The 16,897-nt window shown below is 47.9% G+C and overlaps 1 protein-coding gene across 8 annotated transcripts in view; it reads right to left on the reverse strand.

The window, feature by feature from the left end:
- The window catches only part of LOC135398863 (probable 3',5'-cyclic phosphodiesterase pde-5), a 130,698-nt gene that overhangs the window by 2,719 nt on the left and 111,082 nt on the right, over window positions 1-16,897 (reverse strand). For 5 of the 8 annotated variants that reach the window (XM_064630387.1, XM_064630393.1, XM_064630394.1 and 2 more), the window contains 18 exons: window positions 11,566-11,603; window positions 11,358-11,499; window positions 10,223-10,316; window positions 9,674-9,732; window positions 9,298-9,348; window positions 9,172-9,230; window positions 9,024-9,075; window positions 8,063-8,205; window positions 7,352-7,471; window positions 6,673-6,741; window positions 5,583-5,697; window positions 3,946-4,175; window positions 3,113-3,263; window positions 2,843-2,998; window positions 2,660-2,710; window positions 2,399-2,520; window positions 1,412-1,523; window positions 1,209-1,289 (listed from right to left, as the gene is read on the reverse strand). In XM_064630387.1, coding sequence (XP_064486457.1) covers window positions 1,209-1,289; window positions 1,412-1,523; window positions 2,399-2,520; window positions 2,660-2,710; window positions 2,843-2,998; window positions 3,113-3,263; window positions 3,946-4,175; window positions 5,583-5,697; window positions 6,673-6,741; window positions 7,352-7,471; window positions 8,063-8,205; window positions 9,024-9,075; window positions 9,172-9,230; window positions 9,298-9,348; window positions 9,674-9,732; window positions 10,223-10,316; window positions 11,358-11,499; window positions 11,566-11,603 — 1,845 coding nt within the window. The remainder of the gene's footprint in view (window positions 1-1,208; window positions 1,290-1,411; window positions 1,524-2,398; window positions 2,521-2,659; window positions 2,711-2,842; window positions 2,999-3,112; window positions 3,264-3,945; window positions 4,176-5,582; window positions 5,698-6,672; window positions 6,742-7,351; window positions 7,472-8,062; window positions 8,206-9,023; window positions 9,076-9,171; window positions 9,231-9,297; window positions 9,349-9,673; window positions 9,733-10,222; window positions 10,317-11,357; window positions 11,500-11,565; window positions 11,604-16,897) is intronic. The other 3 variants (XM_064630388.1, XM_064630390.1, XM_064630389.1) reach the window with 3 other exon arrangements.

Here is a 16,897-nt window from a genome sequence, read left to right on the forward strand (position 1 = left end):
ATAAAGTTGGTTTGGCAGTCGGGGACTCGTTAGTTATCAAAAGGGCTGGGAAGCTCAAAACGAAACCGAAACTTTTGAAGGTTCCCTCTCCCCTACCTCCTGTACCGTGCGTGACGTCACTGGTAGTCTCGTGTGGGCAAGAGGCTGTTTTTCGTGAACACGCTTTGTAAGTTCTTAAAGGGACTATGAAACGATTTTTTTCTTCGTTTCGTTCGAAAGAAGACATTTTTCTGAGTCTAGAACCGAAATTTTACTTTCGTCGCGCGAGCGGATTTCTCGGGAGCGAATTTAAACGGAGCGGCGAAGGGAGGACAGCTGGCGCCGCGCCGTGATGAGCTGCCGAGCGGAGACACAACGGGTAACTTGACGCGACCACGGCCGGCTCAGCAACACGTCATCGTGACGTGCTGCCGAGCCGAGGAATCCCGCCAGGAGCATGCGCCGTAGGATCCCGCGTATGCGTTCATCGGGAGTGGAAACCTCCATGACACCAGCTTTCGCGCGATCGGCAGATTTCGGCAGTGGCGGCAGCCACAGCGCGAGCTCGCGGCATTACTTGCCATTGTGCAACACCGGTGACGTAACGGGGAACCGAAGAGCGGTGCGTACAGTTACACCATCGGCAGGGAAATATGCGCGGGAGAGGAGGAACGCGGAAGAGACATTTCCAGCGCGCGCTCCTCGCAGAGTGGAGCGATTTCGTCCGGAAAAATTTGTGGCATATTAGTTTCTCTGCGGGAAGAACGGTTTCCATCGAAAAAAAGTATGGGGGTTCGGGAAATTTCATAGTCCCTTTAATGCCATATGGATGACCAGTCATCTACTTCGTCGATTTGGTTCTCAAAATATTCGCCAGCGGTAAAAGCAAAACCTACAGAAAGTCGTACACGAGGAATACTGGTGAAGTGAGCCCCAGTGTTGCTGGACTGCTTTTCCGTGGAGGAGCGCCTAATAACTCAAGGGAAAATATTCCGTTTCTAATTATCTGTGCCACTTGGGGATGAGAAATTGTATATAATAGTATTCACTGAAATATCACGTGGTACGGATTGATGTCATATTGTTAGCTCAACCAAGTTTTTGGTGCAGAGTCTCCCTTTAATGTAGACTTGTGTTTAATGTAGACTCTTGTCATCTGTGCCAATTACTCGCTTCATCTCTATACTACTAGTGTAACAATGTATTTGAAGGCAGTAACAGTCAATCACCTGTGATGCTGGCAGTTCTTGAGCTTTTGACCTGTCCATCATGGGGATCGGCTGGCGTCCTTCTGCTTTTTCAACGTCGCCCTATTTAAAAATGAAAACAGAAAGTGGGTGGGCACGTTGCACGGATCGGAATGGATGCGGTTGCCCATATCAACTACGAATATCCTACAGAGGCATTATAATAGGTTGCCTAATACGCTTACTTGCTCATAGAACTCTTCAAAGATCACCCTAACTGTCTCTCTCTGCTGCTCCCATGGTTTCGTACTTGCACACAGATCACAAGATGTCATGGCTATCGCCTGCAGCAACTGCCTGCATGTCACACGTACCAAGGTTTATACGCAGTAATGCACAAGTCCAGTCGAGCCCGTTTATAACGATATTGACGGGAACGCGAAATCCGATCGTTATATCAGAGTATCGTTATATATGAACTTTCGCGAAATCGCCAGTCGGATCACGCCAACCACGATACCACGTGAGGCTTCGCATCTCTTGAGATCGATGCCTCGTCCATTGCTCGCTATTGTGTGTCATAGTCACATAAGTCATCATAATTTTCACCATCGGAGCTACGTTGTCCACTAGAATGCAGTAACAAACCACACACACGGTACGGTACAATCCACGGTGTTTGAGTGTCGAAGCGCAACTCTGTGCCAACTCACATTCTGGAAAGCAGAGCGTAACTTCGCAACGAGTTTTTGCATCGGTATGTACGCCGGTACAAAATCCGTCAAGCACGCGCAGTTCCATTTGGAGGCATCTGCCTTTCCTTACCAAAACGCACCCCGGAGCCGCAGACGCCACTGTCGCACACGCAGAAAAAGTTGAGTGTGCGAATATGACGTGGAGGGCAACCTCCTTTACTTCTGGTGAGCGCCTTCGCAGTCGCGCACTCACGCACTCACTTCAATGCTCTTCAAATCTATGGATCTTGAAAGTTATCTTTTGAACTAAAAAAAGGAACCATAATTGGTTTTCGCGCGTTTTACCGGCCGCCGGGGGACCTCTAATCGCTGTACGCGAGCAAGCACTTTCTGACACTCGTTACCTCGAGGTCTGGTTTACATGTGCTTCAATGGGCGAGCCGACGGAAACGAGAAGTTTGATCGTAATAATGGAGTTGAAGATCGTAATAAACGGGCTCGACTGTTATAATACTGTGTACCGTTTCGTAGATTTACCTGTGTTCAACGTTTCCAGGATCGTACGCCCCTTCGTCGACCAACCTCTTCAGCTTTGCTTTGTTTGGAAAATAAAGCGCCAAGTCCGTGGCCAAGATGCAGTGCTTGATTAAGCTGAGCACCTGTGCGTTCAAATGAGATCTATTGCACATATTACTGCACTGGCGAGTCAGCTTGTTAACACAGTCCAAGGATGCATAATTAGCAATTAACTGGTGAAATGCTATCGATTTATCAGAAACACGTGCATGCATGAAGTACCTGTTTGTAATCCTCCGAAGAGAGATTCTTGAGAATGTTGTGACCCGATTGCTGTTTCAGATTTAAAAAAAAAAGTTAATAGAAATCATCTACACACAAGAGAAATGATCACAATAGCTTTTGACCACGTATACGTGCCGCAAAGCTTTATCGTATAGCGCCCTATCACTGTGAGAATCTCACCTGCAGTATTTGTACCGTTTGATTGAAGTGGTGGTGTTCGAGGGTAGACGTAGTGTAGATGCTTGCCAGTGGAGATGCAGAATTGATCAAAAACTGATTTGTTTTCCCTCTGTGGTCAAGGTCATGGCACAGACAAGACACAAAGAGCGCTAGTTCCTGGAAAAACAGGAAGCGGAACTTTGTCTCCCACAACTCAGCTGTTTTTCCCCCCAAGACGTCCCCCCTCCACCGTTGTATTGAAGATATGACAAATATAAAGACGTTTCCCACCTCGAGGGGTTTGAATGTGCCTGGAGAGTGCTTGAGGATGGCATAGGCAGCATTAGCGACGCAAAAGCCGTGGGCCCAGTTGTGGTAAGGAACCCTCCGGTAGTTCTTTCGAACAGTCAGTGTGAACCTGATCAGTGAAGACTCCTCGAACCTGGAAAAACTCCAAGTGGTAAGTACGATACCTCGGGCGTGTGCAAAATAGCACGACCCATTGTCATCGCTAGTAACGACTCCCCCCTGGCTTGTCTTGGCTATTGTGTGAGCTACTACCAAATTCATCTCATCGATGAATTGTAGGCTGTAGACACCCACCCGCCGACTGGATCAACGATTTCAGTGTTGCTTTTGCCTGGGATACCCAACAGCGATATTACGATACTTGCCGATCAGAAGCAGTCGTCGTGAAAGCAGGAGCTATGACTTAGCGACGGAGCCGTACGCAGAAAAGATGGAGAAGCTCCGCAAAATTGACGATAGGTGGCGCATTCAATTTGCACAGCGTCTTTTTGTACAAAAATAACTGATCGCACTGCCCCCTAGGTTTGTAAGTCAAACGCCGCCATACCAATACTGGACAGCTGTTTCGGCCTTATTGGCTGTCCAGTACTGGTATGGCGACGTTTGACTTACAAACATATGTTATACCAAAGGGCTCCGGCTAATTGTGTTCCCTTGCCCCCCTAGGTGACTTAAAATACGGCATCGTACCATAATTCTATTTATCACGTTGAAAACCGATTGTGACACATTGCCGCGGAGCATACTTTTTCGGTTCTTTCTAGTTCTTCCGTTTCGCGTATTAAGTGAACGCAATGGCTAGATGAGGAACCTACATGTCCGACTGGAAGAGGTCCTTGAACATAAAGATGGTGGCGACAACCTTCTCGTCCGACATGAGGGAGTAGGTGGAGTAAGAGAAGTGTCGCAGTTCCTCCCCGGGATGGGGCAGAGGTGGGGCAGCCTCTATACGCATCACCTCTTCGTCGGTGCATGTCGCGTGGTAGGATAGCACTTCCAGGGCCACCTTGTATTTCTGCTCCGAGCGACGGATCTTGTCGTACAGCTGCACACACACAATAGGCGGCTCACTTATAGGAAGCAAATCATTCCCGTAGGAGGGATTCGTGTCTATTACATCTGGACACAGCGCCGCTTTTACTTTCTCGGTAGTACCGCGAAGGACGGACACTGGGAAGGAGGGCAGCAGGAAGGAACGGGGTACAAGGGGTTGTATAACGTGCGTCCTGGGCCGACTTCAACGGGGCCTCAACAACAACAACAACTTTATTGCGAGATTATGTCACCACCTTGATCACTACCTTATAACCAAAATAATTACTACTTTAGTATGACCTTGGTGCTGCTGTGTCCACTCGGCTAACCCTTCCTCTGTTTTGTCAGAAGTAAGAACTATTGTCTGTGTCCTGGACACCCATGCTATCGTATGACACAAAAACTTCATCCGTTTCTGTCCGAGTTTCTGGATCACGACTGTAACGTCTTCAAAAACCATTCTGCAGTGCAGAGCTTCAACGTTGCACCAACTGTCTCCGTAACGGACATTTGGACGCAACCATTCCAACCTAATTAAAGGGACTATGAAATTTCTCGAACCCCCATACTTTTTTTCGATGGAAACTGTTGTTCCCGCAGAGAAACTAATATGCCACAAATTTTTCCGGACGAAATCGCTCCACTCTGCGAGGAGCGCGCGCTGGAAATGTCTCTTCCGCGTTCCTCCTCTCCCGCGCATATTTCCCTGCCGATGGTGTAACTGTACGGACCGCTCTTCGGTTCCCCGTTACGTCACTGGTGTTGCACTGGTGTTGCACGTCACGATGACGTGTTGCTGAGCCGGCCGTGGTCGCGTCAAGTTACCCGTTGTGTCTCCGCTCGGCAGCTCGTCACGGCGTGGCGCCAGCTGTCCTCCCTTCGCCGCTCCGTTTAAATTCGCTCCCGAGAAATCCGCTCGCGTGACGAAAGTAAAATTTCGGTTCTAGACTCAGAAAAATGTCTTCTTTCGAACGAAACGAAGAAAAAAATCGTTTCATAGTCCCTTTAAGGAACCTAAATTTGCCTAAATTTGTACAAATTGCCTATCGTCGCACAAAGAAACAGGTTGTCCTGTTCTTCGAGACAAGCGTGAACGCCACGTGACGTGGCATAGGAAGGTTAGGTGAGGTGTACATGCGGTCGTCCTATACTACTCAGAAAGCCGATAAATCTAAGGACAGGGTTCTTGGGTAGGGAGATGGGGAGCCTGAATCTGAGCAACATTGATGAGCGAGAGACGAGTCTTCCATGCAAAAGAATGACAAAGAGTGCAGGCGCGCTAGCCGAAGGCATGCAAAGCAGTCTACGAGAACATACGAAAACGTCCAGGAGTGCTGTCTTGCGCATGCAGACAGAGGACAACATGCGGCAGTAAGTGTGACACAGACACACACCTAAATCTGTGTGAGAGTCACACCTTGGCATGGTGCAAGGCCAGGCCACAGTAAGTGGCGAATGTGGTGAACGCTTCTTCGTCGTTGCGGTTGAACGTCCCAGTCGTCTTGTTCACCATCTGCACCACGCCGATGACACTGAAAGAGAGTGCGTGTGTTGTGCGATGAAATACGCGTCATAGGAAGTTTTAAAGCGATAGCTTTATAAAAGCCAAGCACAGCGTGTGTCCGTTCATGACTTTATAAGGCCACGTGATTGACAGACTGTGTTTGGGATACTAAGCATTACAGAAACGCAGCTATAAACGTTCCATTCAGAAAAGTAGAATCGTCGTTTGGGAAATTGATTCCCTTAAAGTAGCACAGAAGTCATTTTTAACACTCAGTTTTCTTCCTATAAAACTGTTAAGTAGGCCAGTAAGATGCACCATGCGAAGTAATTTACACCACAGAGTCATAATTATCGCAGAAATTGAATTTAAAATACGCCGCAAAAAGCGACCGTGCGCAACGGTGGTGAAGAGCAGTACCAGCCTGTGATCTGCCTGGAACCTAGCGCTGACGCTATAAGGAGAACGCTCGCTGATTGGCCTAGAGAAATGTCGTCTGCCATTCCGCTGTCGTCTGCTACTCGGCTGTTCGGGGTTCAGATAAAGCCTTTCTCCTTGCTCGGTAATGCTTCGGCCGCTCCTTCTATCCCCAATTCTCCGGGAAAACTGGCAAAACAGGTTTACGGCGGCAAAGGGACAATGCGCTGACCCCCACTGACCGGCAAACCAGGACGAGTCTCCTTATGCCGTCATCGGTGACGTGCCATCATACCTCCTCATCCTCGTTATAGCTGGAGTGGCGAGTTAAGGGTGAAGGCGCGGAGCTATGTTTATGTGAGTTTTTTTCTGGGAAACAAATTGCACACATCAAAACCTTTCGCGCTGTTCGGTATAATGACACACACACTTTCATCAGATGTCTTAATCTGAAATTTTTTTGGATGGCCCTCTGTGCTCCTTTAATGACGTCAAGTGCGCATAGTACAACGGTGACGACATCGTCGTCCATCTTTGAAGTCCCGAAGCAAATGATAGTACAGCATTTGTATGTGCCTATATTTACCTTCCACGGATGAAGATAGGCATGCAAAGTAAGCTCTTGGTTGTGTAGCCTGTCTGCTGGTCCACAGCTCTGGAACGAAAAGCAGAGAAGGTACAGCTTCGTAAAACACTAAGAAACTTCATGTTCAGTTTCTGTACGAGTTTTATTTTCTATCGCCTCCTTTTCTCTCAGCGAGAAGTCAGCGCGTCATCGAGAAAAGATTCGTGAGTGAGCTGTACTGCAATGCTCCTGTGCGTGGCAGGCAAAGCACGCTTTACAGGCACGTAGCTCGCTTGTGTAACGTCTGACGACATTTCATGCTTTAAGACAAATGGCGGCACAGTTCCCTGTGAAGTCGGCCCAAGACGCACAATCCCCCCGAGTAACATGCCGTCAAGTAGACCGCTCGGAAATAGCACGCCACCACACGACATTACGTACAAGCACAGTAAGGCTTGCGTGAACAGGAGGATGATTCTACCGGACTTTCTTCACTAGAGTCGTGTGCGAGCAGTGTAAGGCACACGAAGCACAGTAATGTATGTATGTTTGCATTATCTACGTATTTTCTTGATGGCAAAATACGGAGAACAGTAGTCTCGGATACAATTACCCATACGGATCATAAATGGCCACTTAGTTTTTAATACGCTGTACAAAGTATAGGGAAAACCAGCGTATCTAAGGGTGATGACGGTACCTGTTGAAGCGATCGTCGTCGTAGGCGTTCGGGATGTTGAGACTCTCCCCCGTGAGGGCGACGTGGCCAGCGATCCCGGTGCCGATGGGAAACCTGGGGACAGCACACATCTGCAAGTTTCTAACCCAGTGAAGCGCTGCTTACAATCACAGACAATCATCCACAACACAACGTGTTTATGCAACACATTCATATCGGGGTCAAGGAAATAAAGGACCGCTGGAAACCCCAAGCTGTCTACCGGGCGCAATTAAAAAATAAAATAAAAAGAAGAAAAAGGAAATGTCCCGCGCAGAGCTGGGTGTCCTTGATGCTGCTGTCCCATCTAGCAGCACACGAGCTTCTGGTCTTTTCCCTATTTTTTTTTTAATTCCGGGTAGTCAGGAGGAAGTATTTACTCGGCTTCAGAATGATGTTATGGGATGGCTTTGAAATATTAGGAGGGCTCCCAGCCGAAGCAGCGGTTCCGCTCCAATGGTGACGTGTAGACTCGTGTTTTTTTTTCAGTGAGTGGCACTTCCGAGGTAGTGCACACAAGTACCTTCGGGCCCCAAAGGTCTTGGGTACCTTATTCTGACAGTGGTGCAGAAAAAAAAATGCTGACGCGATAAAAGAAACATACGGGTTCCATTCTGTAAAAACTTTCGACAAGCTCCGCCGTAACGTAACAGTTTTGGAACGATCAAAGCGAGTACCAGCGTTGGCATGCACCTGATTTCCTTGGCGACTTCATGCGTTCCGCCATTGTCGGGGTCCCCGCTGACGTCGAAGATCCGTGCGTACAGCTCTTTGGTGCGGTTGTCCACCAGAAATAGCGAGGCCCGATCCGCGCTCACCAACTTTTGCGCGAACGTCTAGAGGCACAAAGACACAGGACCTTCTTAGGACCTTCTTGCACACATGAAGTACAACGGAACTTGTTAGAGCGTTATGGTTTGAAATAGACGATTTTAAAAAGATGCGCGCACCACCAAGCGCGCGGCGCAAAGCAGCATGGGAAACTTTGAGAGTCACTGCTCTGTCGTCTGCTTCGGTTATGGTTTACCCCGGCTGACGCTGCTGCTGCGCACACCGGGAATGTTGTTGTTGTTCTTCTTCTACTACCTCCGCCTCTGGCCATTTCGTAAAGGGACCACGCAGTAAAGTTTAGGAGCGGAGAAAGAAGGCGCCAAGCGGTCATGTAGCGTTCGTGGGATTGTTCGCTTGGTATGGCAAGTACGAAAAGCAAGCTCTCCTAGAGAGTGTTCTTATCTAGCATCTCCATAGGTAGCTCTCCTGCTTGACGACAATACACGGTCGTGTAGCTTCTGCAAACGAGCGCTGTCGAACGTGCAGCGGTCGTGTTTTGTTCGCAAGAATCGTCCACATTTCGTTTGCTACCCTTATCTGTTTTTTTTTCTGAATGGCAGAAGTCGGCAGTGATGAAAAGGCGATGCAGGGAGCGACCGGAGAGTTAAAAATTCTCCCACTCTGGCGCTGTCGCCACGGTGTTCGGCGCCCCACCCAGAGAAGCGCACGTCCCCTAATGCTTCAAGGCGCTCCAAGTTCCCATGAGCCCTTGCGTGCTACAGGTGGCGCTTGCTTTCCTAAAAAGGTCTATTTCTTCTAAATTTGTCGACAGAGAATTGTCATCGTCGTTGAAGACGGCGAGCTATAGCGGTTTGATACGTACCATAATCTTCACAATCACAGAGTCCATACTGACCATATCTTGGAATATTGACCTACGTAAAACAACTCGGGGCGTTGAATATATGCTCAATCAGTACCGCATCTCGTAACGGAGGTGCGGCAGAAGATAAGATAAGTACGTCACTCACCTAACTACCGCTAAGAGGAAACTGTGCAGCTTTCTCTGTCGTGCCATTGTTGAGTACATCTGGAAAACGAGAAGGGAATCGATTAAAAATGACAGTTAAAGGTAACAGTGATCCTGATATACTTACTTCTGCATAGTGTAACGCTATTCCTCCCCATACGAGGTAGCTATTCACGATCTAGAATAAAACCTGACATTAGTAACACAGCCAGATGGCGTGGAGCCGGCGCCATCTAAGGAAGGCCTTCTCGCTTCACGAACTGATGGGGGGTTTAGTAGTCCTCCAATCAGAAACCACGCTTTTAACGGCCCTAGCCCCTTCCGGCCGCACAGCGGACAGCTAATTGAAGCCCTCAGGCATTCCGTTTTGGAAGTCGTCTGCGACAAAGTCGTCTTCGCAGACGACACCGGAACTTTGCTTTCGAGTGGTGAAAGAGGGCGAAGATTCGTCGAGCAGGCCTTACTGTTAACCTAGATGGCGTTGGTGCTCCTGCAAATATTACCTCTTCGTCTTCATCGTAAAAACGAGGAGAATCAGCCTTCCGATAGAGCTCTAGGACACCTGCAAGATGTTGAAGCGTCATTTTTTCTGTCATTAAAAAAACGGCAATGACCTCCCGACCAGTTCTGCCCAGTCTGAAGCAGGAACCGGATGGTTCAACCAGTTTCAAAACGTAAGTCTTGGAGGGGAAAATAACAACCTTTTCAAAATTTACTCATGTGTGCAGAAGCGAGGTTATAGTCGAAACTATTCTTTTGGGTTTCAGTCTTCTGAGTAGTACATGAGTATGACGTGGGAAAGGTACGACCTTTAATTAAGTGTTAGCACCGCGAGGAGACTGTGGCTATGAGCGGTGTGTAGACACAGACAAGTGGAAAGAGGACAACGGAAAGAGTGGGAGTATTGCTTCCTGGGCCGACTTCAAGGGGAACCCGTCTGGAAATACTGGTTCCATCGTGCAGTGCTACATCAACTGGGGGTCGTACCGTCCGTAGTGGATCAGGACTCAAAAGCACGAGAGCAAAAGAAGTCACGACTGGTTAGTACTTACCCGTGAGCTCTCCATCAGGTTGTACAATGGGATGAGCCAAAATGTACGCTGCGTTGGGTTCGCTCATATCTACCAACCCAGCAAATCTGGCATCCTATATGAAAACCAAAAAACAAAAAAGAACATGCCACATTAAAGTGAGCTCCAGAGGAAGAAGAGCTTATACTACGAGTACTTTAACAACGGAGCGTTTCACCTAACGTGTTATTAGTTCCTATAAAAAATCTACTTGTCTGAAAAAGATGCGGTCAACAGTATTTATCTTCTGGGTACTTTGTGGCTACGACTGCCGTCGGTTTTAATTAGCTTTTTTTTTTCGCGGGAAGTTTAATTTTCAGAATTGAACTCGAAAGTTTGCCAAGTGAAGGCAACATTTTTGTTTTTGCCCGAAGTAGGCAGTCTATGTAGGAAATACTCCAACCCATTCAAAGACATGTTCCCGCTGTGAGAGGGAGCCTTGCCCCACCCAATCAGCTCCCCTTTCGGTGTCACACTAGCCATCGCCGCTGATAATAGCATGCCTGTGTCAGTCTCTCTGATCTGTCTCTGTCGACAAATTCCTTCGTGTTTGCGTGGTGTGACACTTGTGAGTGTGGGGCTATTATCAGCGGCAACGGCTAGTGTGACACTGAGGGAGGCGCTGACGGTGTGAGGCAAAGCTCCCTATCACAGCGTTTCGTGACTGCAAAATGAGTTTCTCGAGCCGTTGCCAGTGGAACGGGGAAGGTGTCTTTGAATTGGTTGGGTATTTCTTACATAGGCTTTCTGTTTCGGGCAAAAAAACCAAAAAACTAAATAAATAAAAAATAAAAAAAGAAAGAAAAAACGTTGCCTTTACTTAGCAAAATTTCGAGTTCATTTCCGAACATTAAACTTCCCGCGCAAAAAAAGGCTAATTAAATTAATCGCCGCAAGTCGTGGCAAAAGTTCCGAGAAGATAAATACTGCTGACCGCATCTTTTTTTGGACAAGCAGATTTTATTACAGGAATTAATAACACGTTATAGCACGTTATAGCAGGCGAAACACCCCGTATACGAGCACTCTATCCAGAAAAATTTCCAGCTTATGTACCGGCGAAAAGAAATAAACGATGCACAAAGCGATAACTGGAACTAAAGAGAGTGACGCTTACGTCTTCCCCATTGCATATTCTGACGGGCTCTCTCATCCGAGCTACCAGTGTCGCCAGACTCGTTTTGGAAACGGGATTCGTCTGCACGATGCCGTCTCCGCATCTAGTGGAGAAGGTATCCACATCAGATGGCCACGGTATACTATACGTAGAACATGTAGACACGTGGGATGAACAGGAAGGTGCAAGAGGAACGTTGTGTACCTACTGGCATTTTCCGTCATCGCATTTGAAGCTGTGAAGTTCCTGGAAGAGAGAGAGAAAAAAAACAAAAAGTCAATGTTTGATGTGTTCATTTTTTTCCTTTTCTATATCACTGTACAAATTAGACGCAACAATATACGGCATAATATCCGAGGTTACTCCAAAACCCTGTGGGAGGCGGTACTTCTTATATCTTTTACCACGGCCACATGCTTCTACATATCGGCTTTTGTTGACTTCCGGCCACATCCTCGACGTCTTGACTGTGTTATCATCGAAGCACGTGATTCTCTCGTAATACGAAAACTATCATCACGTAATCTGCCCAGTGTTGGGGAAAACGAACACACATGGTCGTATACGTCGGCACACGTGACAAATCCCCTCCAAGGGTGTCCGGCACCCACCACTGGTGGTGGTGGTGGTGGTGATGGTGATGGTGAAAGGGCTTGCCGTTGTCGGCCTCACGTATGTGGGCAACGTCACGACTGACGCCCAGGGGAAATGTGCGTCCTGGGCCGACTTCTAGGGGAACTGGGACGCTTCAGTCGCTGCAATGTTTACACTGAGAGGTGCAATGGGACCGGTGCCATGTTTGGCTACTAGTATGGGAGGTACAAAAATACCATCCAGTTAAGATCTTCAGGTTAAACGATAAACCACATCCGGGGTTAATGTGACGTAAACAGAAGTAGACGGTGGTAGAAATTATCCGCAGGGCTACGCTGTGGCACCTTCGGCATGTGGCCACACAAATATAGTCAGCTCAGATAACTTACGTGTAAAGCTAGTCCAAATGATAATTATTACTATTATGCAAATAAGCACGCGATAGGACTACCAGCGCCCTTGATGACGTCATGGTGTCTTCTGACGCGAAAGTGAAGCCGGTAAAGACTTCCCGGTTCCTACAAAGGTTGCTAGAAAGATACATAACGATTGAATCGTGGCAGTCATCGAAAAAAGCGACACAGCGGCTGGAATCGAACCATGCACCTCTCAATGGGCCTTTTTTCACGACGCTTCTGCGCATGCTCTGTGACCCTGACGGCGCCGAAGAAGGTTCCCTACATATTCAATAGATGGCGCCAATATGGCGGTGGCAGTAGGGTGCCTCGATACGTGTGCTACTTGCGCCCTAGTATCGAGTATCGGCTATTTTTGCGCGCTCGTGTATCGCTGGACAGCCGCTAGGATAAGACGCGACTGTGAAAAAGGTCCATTACCGGTAGGGTGCACTTACTACTACGCTACGCTGGCACCTGCTTTCCGATGAAAGCAGATGCCTAGAATCTAGAGTTTCTAGGTTATCTAGAGAATCTAGATATCTAGGGAATCTAGAGATTCTAGATCTAGAAACTCTCAAACAAACTTCCGCATCAACTTCTGACGCATCAAGAGCGAAAAAATCGGTAATTCCCATTCGTTCCTGAAAGCACGTGACCACGCCCACGGCCGCCTCACTCGCGGGGATGCCTGCATTCAGTGCATTGATGTCAGAGCCGAACGAGTTTCTGTATGCGCGGCGCCGACTGTGTACACGTCTATTACCCCATTTGCCGTAAGAATTGGCATGCAACTTCACATGGATGCACATAACCGCCTCTTACTTTCATCCGACATAGGCCCTTTTTTTTGTGTCATCGTCCGTATTATATCTTCGAGCGACTTTTTCTTCTGGTAGATAATATCACACTGTACACTTCCTCTTGGCCAGAGCATACGGGTAATAGGTATTGTCCCAGTGCTCCCAGGACGCCCTCCAACGCGACGCTAAGCCCGTGAATGCCTCTTCGTTGAATGTCTCCGGGCACTTTATTATTATTTCGTCCGTCCACTCCGAGTTTTCCCGCAGGACCGAAGCTGTCGCAAGAGCGGGTGAAAAACAAAGGCCCACGGATAGGAAGTACCGTAAAAGTCGCCTGCGTACACCGTCCTGATATTGCTTTCGGTAGAGAGGATTCCCAAACAAGCGGGCTTTATCTCTTACGCTCGGAATGAGAGCACCTACCCCCCCCCCCTCATCCTTCCGAGTTTTTTCCTCGTAGTGGTCTAGGCTGTTGTCTATGTGGGCTAACCTTTGCTACTGAGGGGGGCGCATATGAGGATAATCATTAAGCGCGCGCGCAGATTATATCTCTGTCATAATAAAGGGAGACTTATCGTGTCTTTTCTTTGCGTGGAGATGATGGCAGAGCTCCACAGCGGCCATAAGGACAAGCAAATATTTCCTGGATCTCCCACAGACATCCCTAGGACCTGCAGGCTGCCTGTCATGGGACATTCAAACATCCAGTGCGCGATATCCTTCCAACATACCAGGGACATCTGTTGCTTACTGGAGTAAGCCCAAAACGTAATAAAATTGTGCGATATCCCATAAATATCCTATGGATGTCGAGATATTCGGGACGTTCGCGACCTTGTAGGGACGTCCTAGGGATATTAATGGTTTGCTGGGCGCTGTCATGTCTACACGGACGGGTCATGTACATCGGATTCTTCTTCCCCCGCCTTTGTGGTACCCGAGAGAGGCGTTGAAAGGCGTTATCGCCTATCACACACGTCATCGCCTGCTGCTGCGGAGATTCACGCCATTACCCAAGCTCTTCGATACATTAAGACAGCAAATTGCAATCGTTGGGTCGTGTACTGCGACAGCAAAGTCGCTCTATCTGCGCTACGCAGCCGCGACCCATTCTTATCGTGCGCTTCGATGGTGTATGGCGCCCTTCTTGTTCACGACGCTGTTGTCCAGGACGGTCACGAGGTTACGTTCCAGTGGGTACCCAGCCACTGCGGTATCCCCGGTAATGAAAAGGCTGACTGTCTCGCTACAGAGGCACACAGTATGTGCCGATGACGCCCGTCGACTACTACACAGCGTCACGTACGACGTTTCTAGTCGACTGTGGTTTGCAGGCAGTAGCCGTAACCTGAATGTACTACGACAGATGGACCCCAACCTAAGATTTAAGATTTTTCATGCCTGGCGGCGTACCCTGAGCTGCTGAGACTCTTATTCGCCGTCTTCGAGCCGGCGTCCCGTTCTGCCGTTCTCTGCTGCACAGGATGGGTCTGGTTGAGTCTCCGTTGTGCCCAGGGTGTGATGTGGTGGACGACGGCGGTCATTCCTTGTCGGCATTTTACGTACGACGAATCGCCCAGTGGAGTTGACTGATCTATTGGGTCCTTGGGAATACTCCGCGAAATCAACGGAAGGCAATTCGTCTGCCGGTAACCTTCTTGAGTGAGACAGGTCTCACAACCGTATTGTGAACACTAAGTGCGAACTCCATTTTAGTGTGAACTTTTTTTTTTGATTGCGTGTTAGCACCGCGAAGCAACTGTGGTTACGAGCGGCGTACAGATGTGGACAGACGGAGAGAGGACAGCAGGAAGGAGTGGGGGGTCAGCGGGGTTAGTTTGCGTCCTGGGCCGACTTCAGGGGGGGAACTGTGCCGACATTCGTCGGGAAAAGTCTTCGGAAAACCCAGGGAAAACCTGAGACAGCACAGCCGGCGGTAGGATTCGAACCCACCACCTCCCACACTGTAAACTGAGAAACACCCTTATGGGTGTAAATGGCTTGTCCTATAACTCGCACCACTTTTCCACACCGTATGGTCTGGAACACCATTTTTAGAGGGTGTATTCTGCGTAAAACACCTTTTGAAAGGGTGCTTTTCCTTGAAAATGCCTTCTTTTGCGCCCTTTAAACACCCTTTTAGGGGAGGTGTAAGATTGTTAAACACCCTCGTAAAAGGGTGTATAAAGGGTGCAAAAGATGGCATTTTCAAGGGAAAAGCACTCTTTCAAAGAGTGTTTTACAGAAAATACACCCTCTAAAAAGAGTGTTCCAAACCATACGGTGTAAAAAGTGGTGTGAGTTATATAGGGCAAGCCATTTACAGCCATAAGGATGTTTTTCAGTTTACAGTGTAGCACCCATGGTGGGCTGCTGAAAGCTCCAAGGTTTACTTTATTCTACTAATTTACTAACTATCTAACTAACTAATTATTCTTTGCGTGATGGTGCTTTTGAAGTTGATACAAGCAACAGGAGTGAAAGTTTTCCGGCCGGGGGGTGGGGGGTGGGCGTGTGTGTGGGGAGGGGACAAAGGAAAAAAAAAGGCGGTCTGCCTGTCAGCTTTGCAGGTATATAGGCGGAAATCCGTGTTTGAGTTCTAGCGCGACTCTGACGTGGGCATATCACGTGGTCATAGTGTGTCCAATCGCGCTTGACCCCATAAAGCCACGGATGGACCTACAGGGTCGTCGGCCCTCTAAAGTTATCGTTTGAATATTAGCGGGACAACAAAAGCAAAGGCGACACCCTCATTGTAAAAGTTTGAGCACAACGTGGCAATAGTAGGCAGTATGGCCAACGTTGATTACTTTCAATTTATTTCTATTCTATTGCAAGTAAAAATGCGAATAGTCTACAGCCAAATTAACGCATAACTCGTACAGAAAACCCGAAGAAAGAATTCAGTGGGTCGGAAAAAGACAATACTATACTACAACAAGACCATTACTAGCATACTACACTCCCGACAACTGAAGTACCACGAGAAAATTAACAGTGTTGACGAGAAGTATTAATAAAGAACAGGGGGTGGGAGGAGGTACTACTCGCAATAGTTCTATAGCACTGGTATACAGTGAACCCTCGATTTATGAACACCCTCGGTTCCCCGAAAAATCTTTCATAAATCGAGGGATTCATAAATCGAAAATCCCGTCAAGTGAGTACTATCGAGCAAATGGAACAGTATTTCCGAGTTGAGATTGTGTTTATAATGCAATATACTGTGTAATTTTTCTTTCGACCATGCCTTCTGCTGTGTCAATCTTGGAAAGAAGAGATGTCACCTCATTCGCACTCCACTGGTCTCGGATTTCCTCCGGGATTTGTAACCTCCGTTTATTAGTCTCCGGGTGACAGCGACCACCTTATTCATCAATTGAGGTCAGGAACACTTGGTCGCCCCTTGTGCGACCCCGGAAGACCCGTTCGTTAAGATTTCGAGGGGGTTAAGAACCGAGGGTGCAATACCTGGAAAACATTTTGTCAGTTCCAGTGTCATTCATAAGACCACGGAATAATCCCTTTGAAGGTTTCTGTTAACCTCGGAACGATCCGTTCATAAATTGAGGGCAAAAACGCTGGGTAACTCCTAGTTGGTTTCCAGAAATCCCATTCATAATTCGAATATCGAGGTTCATAAAACGAGGGAAAAATGCATGTAAAAAGTTTGGTTCCTCGTGCTCGTGTTCATAAATCGAGGGTTGACTGTATACCGCACTAGCAATATAACGCACAGCAAACTGAA

Source organism: Ornithodoros turicata, chromosome 6, assembly GCF_037126465.1.
Source record: "Ornithodoros turicata isolate Travis chromosome 6, ASM3712646v1, whole genome shotgun sequence".
NCBI lineage: Eukaryota > Metazoa > Arthropoda > Arachnida > Ixodida > Argasidae > Ornithodoros > Ornithodoros turicata.